The sequence below is a fragment of the Telopea speciosissima genome, chromosome 1 (assembly GCF_018873765.1).
Source record: "Telopea speciosissima isolate NSW1024214 ecotype Mountain lineage chromosome 1, Tspe_v1, whole genome shotgun sequence".
Taxonomy (NCBI): domain Eukaryota; kingdom Viridiplantae; phylum Streptophyta; class Magnoliopsida; order Proteales; family Proteaceae; genus Telopea; species Telopea speciosissima.
The window spans coordinates 33,981,868-33,990,678 of record NC_057916.1 but is presented as its reverse complement, the minus strand read 5'-3'; the positions used below and the strand labels follow the sequence as shown (position 1 = coordinate 33,990,678).

Sequence of the window (8,811 nt, the reverse complement as noted above, 5' to 3'; positions counted from 1 at the left end):
GTCTGTGAGAGTGCACCCATAACGCTATTAAGAAGAAGCAGAATAAGCTAGAAAGTAGAAGGTAGGTGATTAAGGTTCGAAACGGGGGAGTCGCCTTCCTTCCCAGCTCCTCAGGTCGCCACCTACGTGCAGGCTCTCATGTCCGACTTCTGCGCATTGGCTTTTCTCTGGGGAGGTGGAAGTCTTAAATTGGGGGACCCACACACACATTGTCGAGGCGGTAAGAAGTAGAAACCAATTTCACTTACCCAAAAAACGGGTAAAATTTCACGATCCCCACCTTATAAGTACACAATATCACGGTCACCCCAAAATTTGGCAAAATATTGCATACTTCAGGTTATGAAAAAAATATAAAGATCTCTAATATCTTCTCACCTTTTTTAATTTTGGGAAATTTTCATGTACCTCTCATGAGGTATCATGTAATTATAAAAACACTCGTCAATTTTGAGAAATTTCATGTACCCTTACCTCTACTTTTGTAAAAAGTTAACACATACCCTCGTTCCGTTAGTGTAGGACTAACAACGTTAAATGGGTAAAATGACAAAAATACCTTTACAAGAAAAAAAGCCTGCAACTCATCTTCCCCAAGTCGTTTAGGATTTGGAAAAAGGGAAGATGAGTTGCAGATATCCTTCCTTGCTTTATCAATCGATGGAGAAGCAATACAATCTCAATAAATTTCCAGAAAATTGATATGTTCTTTTGTTTGCGACTAGGTCCCATGGTGTTTTCCTTTCACCTTGAAAGGTTTTTCACTTTAAAAATTGATATGTTCTTTTGTCGTTGGTTTAATTTGATTTGTCTAAGTTATTACATTTATGCTAGGAGTGCAAGTTTGACCCTGTCGACCCGAATTTGCCCTGAGCCCGAACATGGTCTGGGCTGAGATATTTGGCCCTGAGGGCGGGTTAGGACTGGATATTTCTGTCCCTGAGTCACGGTCGGGTTGGACTAGGGCTGAGGCCTTGGGCTAAACCTGGCCCGGCCCGATCTTTTTTAAGTTATGCTATAAAATATATATTGATATAATACATATATTATAAACTTTAAATGTCACCTACATTTATTATATAATATAGGGTATTATATATGAAGACAATATATGATATAATACATTTTATTACAGTGTTATTTTACGTAAAATTGATAACTTTCTCCCCGGCCCATTCCAACCCATGCATTTCCTTCCCCCTCCCCATGATTAGGACCAATCTGGGTCAGCCCGGCTCGACCTTGAGGGCGGGTCAGGGTTGGATTTTTCTGACCCTGAGTCAGAGTTGGGTCAAGCCTAGGCCCAACTTAGGGGACTTAGGGTTGGGCTAGGGTTCTATAAAGCCCGGCCCAACCCAGACTCTGTTGCAGCCCTAAGTTGCGCATACTTAATTGTTATGTATCTCCATTAATTTTCACATAATTAAGAAAATGATTAGTTTTCTAACAAAAAGTATTAGAGTAAGGTTCATATGTGTAACCGATAGAGGGAAACAAAAAAGCAAAAATAGGTCAGCCTTGACAAATGCGTGTGAGATGCCACCATACGGAAAAAAAGAAATCAATTGTTTATTGATTTTCTCATTGTTCTAGTTCTTCCACCCACGGTACTTGATGATGGGGATATGTGCAAGAGATAATGATATTGGTGATGATGATGCTCTTAAAGCTAGTACAAGTGGTGTTGAATATAGGGAACAATCCTTGAGAGTCACCGGTTGAACTTCAGCTGGAGAAAAGATCTATCAAGGAGTGACGAGTATCTGATAGGTACCCACCACAATAGCAGTATATGCAAGTGAACCCGAACTGCTGTGAAGTAGCAAAGGTCAATGAGCATAAAAGCTATACAAGAGGAGTAATTGCAGAATTGAAGTACAAGATTTGACCGATGTGAAGCTGGATCCATGCTACGATCAAGAATTGTTGTTCATTCAAGGTACTAGCATACTAGTGGTGTACGTGCAAGGTGAAGAATCCAGTGAGTAAGCCCTTATTTGCATTGGCAAAGGAATAACACTGTAGGATTGTCAAGATATAGTGGCCGGGCACTCCTACAACGTGAGAAGTTTGATGTATATCATGGTGGACCACTTATATTATAGGGTTATCAAGAAGAGAGATTGGATTAATTCTTGATAACCCTACATGACCACTCATTCCCAATTTATAACAGTCATTTACCCTCTAATTATCCAATTTGCCCTACTAACCTGACCACTAACAAATTCACACAATTGTCCTAACAAACTAACTAATGGAATGCCACATCAGCCGATCCTATGATCGGCACTATACTGATCAGAACACAACTGATTGATTATTATTATTATTATTATTATTTTACAGGTACTTATTGATTATTGTGATGCAACTATGGCAATATTATGTGTTGTTAACATGAAACGAAGAAGAGAGAGGGGCAAACAGTTAGGCTTTATTATATCTTCATGTTTCCGCTGCAGTTTCGAAGCTATCATACAGAATAGAAACCCATGGCATGGATTGTTACTTAAGAAAGACGTACGTACACATGTTTACACACACTGCCTAACGTGGGTTGCCTACTTCTCCTACTACTTAATTAGTGGTGTACGTATACTAATTCTCTTAATTATCTGTTCTACACGAGTGCTCCACCCTTGAGATACTCAGTGAAGACCAACGCCACAAGCCCCATCATCGCAAACCTCCCGTTCACCATCTCGGCATCCGACGTCATCACCCCGTCCGACTTGGACTGTACACTCACTCCCTTAAACAATGGAATCAACGATGCGATGGACAGTAGCGCGGTGGTCCCAAGGAACCACGGCACCCCTCCGTTCATCAGCTGTCCTACCAAATCATCTCCTCTCGCAAGCTCTACTCCCAAAGCAGTCACGAATCCCACCATCGCTAGCCTCCCGTTGATTCTCTCAGGTGCTGGCCCACTGAATGCAAACACGTCTAAGAACTTCGTGCTCTCCTGTAAACAAGATACAACATAGAGTAATAATTAGTACTCTGGATCGGTTTCACTGGAAGCTAATTAAAGAGGTAGAAAGCAATTTTGAAGACAAATGCACCAAAAGCTAGTAATACATCAGACCATGCATACCGGTGATTGCTCTTGGGGGAGTTTCTGGGCCATACAGCGCACTTGCAAGCTAGTCTTTCTATGCAGGCTTGGCAAGTAGGTGGTTGTAAGGATTGAATCTGACCGACATTTGTTGGTGAATCGAGTCACTGCAGGGTTAGTCAAGATGGACTGCACGGCTACTACTGAGGTTGCCATTTGATCAGATCTCTTAAAGATAAAGATAGTGTGTGTTCGAGTTAGCGTGAACAAAGATTGCTGCGTAGCGGCGGGGAACTGGTTTGATGAAAATCTCTTGTTTAGTTACTTACAGAGATGTGGAAGCTTTGTCGGATGAAACACAATGATGAGAAAATTGAGTGCTAACATAGTCATATATATAGAGGGCTCCCCGTTCCCTCTTGGGGCAAGTTGGGTTTGTTTGGTGGGGAGCACGAGTGGTGGGCATTGTTTTGTTAAGTAAGTCCACGTTACACTGTTTTGTTATCTCCCACTCCATAGGTTCATGATTTTGAAGTATTTTCAGTCACACGTTAATAAAGGGTGACGTGGGTTCTGTATGCACCGGCAAATGGGAGTGAACATTCCAGAATTCATGGCTAGGAACGGTCTAAGTTTTGTAATTTCGTTTTGAAATTTACCTAACACAGTCTAAGGTTCTCAGCTCACATAGCGACGGAAAGAATTTTAAACGTAGATGACGAAACATCCTTCAAGTACGGGTGCCTCAATATGTCAATAGTTGGCTCCGCTCTCTTCTCTTCTCTTCTCTTCTCTTCTCTTCTGTGTTTGTCTTATATATCTCTATCTTCATAGAGAGTTGGGAGTTGGGACGTCTCTCCTTCTCCCTTCGTCTATTTCAAGCATCTATTCATTTACTTAAAAAAAAAAAAGCATCTATTCTGTCCTAGACTTCAACAAATAAACTCCGTCTTAGTGTGTGTGAGACTCCGCTCTTTAGTGTATATTTATCTTTTTCATTTTCCTTGTCTCTAAAGTCGGTCCAACGCTGCAAATCATGAAACTTTATAATTTATTAATGGTGAAGGATTTGAGTTATATCGGTGGTGTCGGAGTAAAGGACTTTCGGTGTACTCTCCTATCAGTCATTAATTTTCATTTTCTTTGGCTCTAAGATTGGTCTAACTTTGTAAATCATTGAAACTTCACAATTTATTAAGGGTGAAGGAATTATGTTATATTCGTGTCGAGTAAAGGACTTTCAGTGTACTGTTCTATCAGTCATTAATTTTTTATTTCCTTTGCCTCTAAGATCGGTCTTGTTGTATAATGAAATTCCATTGATTAAGATTAGTCACCAAGAAAAGATTATATACAAGAGAGGCTTACAACCCTAATCGAGAGGATTACAAATAGAAAGATATATGTGATATCATATGCCACTAATAGATAGAAGTCTATAAGGAATGGGGAACTAATCAAGGATATCGAATAAAGAGTTTCCACTATGTGGGAAATCTCTTATATCAGTCAATACACCCCCTCAAGATGAAGGGCCAGGTTGTCGGACCTTCATCTTGTCCCGCATAATTTGGAACCGTATCATAGGAAGACCCTTGGTCAATACATCAGCTAGCTGATCTACAATACTAATAAATTGGACTGAGCTGGCGATTCGTGACCCGCTCGCAAACAAAATGGAAGTCAATCTCTATGTGTTTCATGCGGGCGTGAAACACAATGATAAACCCAAAATTACACCGACCAATCGTGAGTCGCCATGTGTCCTAGCCCAAGTGGGAAGGCTATCTCAAGCCCGACCACGTTACATCTCACTTGATTAGCCTGGAAGGCAAAGAACCAATAAGGAAGTCCAAGGACCAAGTCCAAGTACTACACGCAAGCTACTACCATCACCGACAAGATATACTTCACCTCATGAGTTGAGGGTACCACCTGCTAAAGGTACAATTCCATACGGACTCATGCACCAAGGAACTTATCCTATATACATGGGCGCATGCATGTCTATCTACTGAGAAAATTCTCCCTACTGGGACTGTACCTCCCATGGGAGAGCAACCAACCAAGAGATGAGTCCTACCAACTAGGAACGTCTATCTACTACGAGGACTACTCGTTACCAACTGAGACTCTCCACACCGCTACACTCCACTATAAATTCCAAGGTACTCTACCCCATTAACTCATCTTGAATTCTAACTATTCATCTGTTTGCTCAGAGAGATCTAACTTAGGCATCGAAGAGTCCTAGGCCGGAACTACACTGGTTCTCCTTTGTCACCCAGGTCCTTTTGCAGGTTACGACACTCGAAGGGACCACCTGGCGATTTCTTGACGCAATAGATTAGCGCCGTCTTTGGGAACGACGCTAGCCAACCTACTAGCTCGATTCCTCAACTACTCCATGGCACCACGGGGTAAGAAGGTCGCTCCCTCCACCAACAATGCTACGAGGGAGAGGAATGGGTCATCTCCACCAGAGAGCTCACGTTGCAGAGCCAATGACCATGTCTCTCAAGAGAGGGAAATCCCTGAGAACCACTAGGTTGAGGTAGTCGACCTCAACCACGAAGTAGCCGTGGAGCCAGTACCTGACCCTAATGCACCGACGACTATGGGTCAGGTCAATGAGTTGCAACGACAAATCCTCAATGACCAACGACTCTTTCGAGACTATCTGAGGCAGCTGGCGACGTCCCACCGCCGTAGGGCGTTACCACCACCAAGAACAGAGCCCATCCCTCGACAAGAGCCAAACCACCTCCTAGGGGTGAAAGATCAGAGAGACTCGCAAGGCGTGCAAGTCCCACTCACTAGCAAAGAGATCCTTTGCAGCATCCCAGGAGAACGGCGGACCTGCCAATACGTTAGGGATGTGGGGTGACATCAACACACAGGTCGGTGGTACCTAGTCCAGAAGGTTCAATCAGGAGGTTAGTATTCCAAGGGCGACTAGGAGGAAGTCACACACCAAGGCGGAGCCAGACCTACCGAGAAGAAAGTCCCTCACGTTTGCGCCAAGGTTCGTCGCGTCGTGACTACTCACCACCCCGTCAAAACTCATGGTGGGAGGGAACTTCAAGGAGAGATCGAGAGCGAGGTCGCAGCAAACGTCCTGCTAGGTATGACAAAAAACTCCAAGATTTGGACGAGAAGCTGGAAGGGCTAAAGAAGCAGATAAAGGGTGAGACACACTCGGTACCAGGATAACACCCATTCTCGGCAGAGATCATGGCAGCCACACTCCCCTCCCGGTTTAGGCTACCCACTTTCGAACTCTATAGTGGTACCACAAACCCTAATGACCATATCAACTACTTCAATGGGATGATGACCCTGTACGGGGGATCGGACGAGCATTCCCTGCATCCCTCAAGGGTGCAGCTACCTCATGGTTTTTCAGGCTACGACCTAGATCGATAGATTCGTTTGAAACTCTACGAATAATTTATCACCTGCTTCCAGAGCAGCGTCAAGCAGAAGAAGACCACGATCAATCTGTTGAACGTGGAACAGAACCCTGGGGAGTCCCTCAGGAAGTACGTCACCAGGTTCACCAAGGAGTCCTTGGAGGTCCGAGACTTAGACGACCAGGCCCAGCATGCAGCCTTAGCTAGTGGCATCAGAGACCTAGACTTGATCAAGGACCTAGCCCGACACGAGACCAAAATAATGAAGGACCTTCTGGAGCGGTGTAATGAGTTTGCCAACATGGCCAAGGTACTACAGGCTCGAAAGAAAGTGATCGAGGCCAAGCCACAGGATAACAAGAGGTCGGCGCTGGATGACCACAAAGAAAGTAAGAGATCGAGGGCCGAGCATCGATAGGAGAAGGACGACAACCAGTCAGGAAGGACCGACCGTCACTCAAAGATGAGTGATAGAACAAGCAACCCTAAGTTCACACCCCTGAATACCACCAGGTCTCAGATCCTCATACAGATCCAAGACCGTGACCTACTCCATTGGCCACGACCCATGCTAGCAGGACCTGAGAAGCGCAACCCCAACAAGTACTGTCTCTTCCACAAGGATATTGGTCATGACACAGAGGACTGCATCCAACTGAAGAGAGAGAGAGAGAGAGACTTGTAAAGGCAGGGAGCTTAAACAAGTACGTGAAAGGAGGGTGTGATGACTATTCGGGCTAAGGAGGCAGAGACCGTGACTGAGAAAGAGAAGAGCCAAGATGGGAAGAAAGAAGAACAGACCGAGATAGGGAGTGAGACCGCCTAGAAGAGAGGAGAGATGGAGTAGAATCAAGCGGCACCAAGGGAGCCCCCATCCTCACCATACTGGAAGGACTTGGGAAGGAGTCTACCAGGAAGGCCAAAGCCCATGCCAGGTTCGTGGGAGTAGCAGAGAAGCCAAGCAAGGTAGCCAAGACCGAAACGATAATCTCCTTCTTGGATGCAGACCTGGAAGGACTGAGCTTTACACATGAGGATGCCTTGGTAGTACAGGTGGAGGTAGCCAACCGACCCGTGCATAGGATGTTAGTAGACACTGGGGCATCCGTGGACGTGCTCTCAGTAGAAGCCTACAGGCAGTTCAAGTTCAGCGACGACCAACTCAAACCAGAGCTCACCTACCTCTACGGGTTCTAGGGCGCTACCACCTCCATCAGAGGAACAATAGAGTTGCCCGTCACCTTTGGAGAACACTCTAAGCAGATAACAATCATGGTAAACTTTATAGTTATTAAGTCCGTGGTATCCTTCAACGGCCTCCTCGAGCGACCATCTCTAACGGCCCTTAGAGGAGTTGTATCACCCATCCACCTGAAGATGAAGTTCCCAACAAAGAATGGGGTGGGCGAGGTCTAAGGAGACCAAAAGAAAGCCAGGGAGTGTTATGCAACCTTCATCAAGAAGAACAACAGCAATACCCGTGGAATGGCACTGTGCGTGGAGAACCTTGTCAGTGACCAGAGAGATGAACTGACAGAGAGAAGAGGAAGGCCAGTGGAGGACCTCGTCCCATGTCCCCTTAGCAAGGACGATCCCTCCAAGGTAGTACAGGTTGGATCGCTATTGAGCAAGGAACAGAAAGACAAGCTTGGGCGTCTCCTCCAAGAGAACATAGATGTCTTTGCATGGTCGACCTCCGACATGCCAGGCATACCCCGGTGCATAGCCGAGCATAGGCTACACATAGACCCAGTCAGGAAGCCCATCCAATAGAAACGACAAAATTATACCCTTGACCGACAGGCAGTCATCAAAGAAGAGGTCAAGAAGTTGAACCAGTCGAGATTCATCAGAGAAGAGAAGTTTCCAACCTGGCTCGTGAACGTGGTCATGGTACTTAAACCATACGGAAAGTGGAGGATGTACGTCGACTACACAGATTTGAACAAGGCATGCCAGAAGGATGAGTACCCGCTACCTAGGATCGACTTATTGATCGACGCTATCGTCGGCCATGAGATGTTGAGCTTCGTGGATGCCTACTCTGGGTACAACCAAATCCTCATAAATGAGGATGATGAGTCCTATACCGCATTCCGGATGGACAAGGAGAACTACTGCTATCGCGTCATGCCATTCGGGCTAAAGAACGCAGGAGCCACCTACCAGAGGATGGTCAATAAGATGTTCAAGGAACAGATCGGATGCAACATGGAGGTGTACGTGGACGATATGCTCTTGAAAAACGTCCAAGCCCAACAACACCTGACCGACCTGGAGGAAGCGTTCAGAGTACTGAGAAAGAATCAGATGAGGCTAAACCCCGCAAAGTGCGCC

The 8,811-nt window shown here is 45.2% G+C and overlaps 1 protein-coding gene across 1 annotated transcript; it reads right to left on the bottom strand.

The window, feature by feature from the left end:
• Positions 1–2,602: 2,602 nt before the first annotated feature.
• LOC122648639 (early light-induced protein 1, chloroplastic-like) lies at positions 2,603–3,282 on the bottom strand. Its single transcript, XM_043841855.1, has 2 exons — positions 3,117–3,282; positions 2,603–2,972 (listed from the first exon to the last, which is right to left on the bottom strand). Exons 1-2 carry the CDS (start codon positions 3,275–3,277, stop codon positions 2,624–2,626), a joined length of 510 nt encoding a protein of 169 aa, XP_043697790.1. The 5' UTR covers positions 3,278–3,282; the 3' UTR covers positions 2,603–2,623.
• Positions 3,283–8,811: the final 5,529 nt, after the last annotated feature.

Coding starts and splice junctions, on each gene's coding strand:
- LOC122648639 (XM_043841855.1), bottom strand. CDS start 3,277: ATGGCAACCTCAGTAGTAGCCGTGCAGTCCATCTTGACTAACCCTGCA. Junction 2,973..3,116: donor TGTATGGCCCAGAAACTCCC/CCAAGAGCAATC, acceptor TGTATCTTGTTT/ACAGGAGAGCACGAAGTTCT.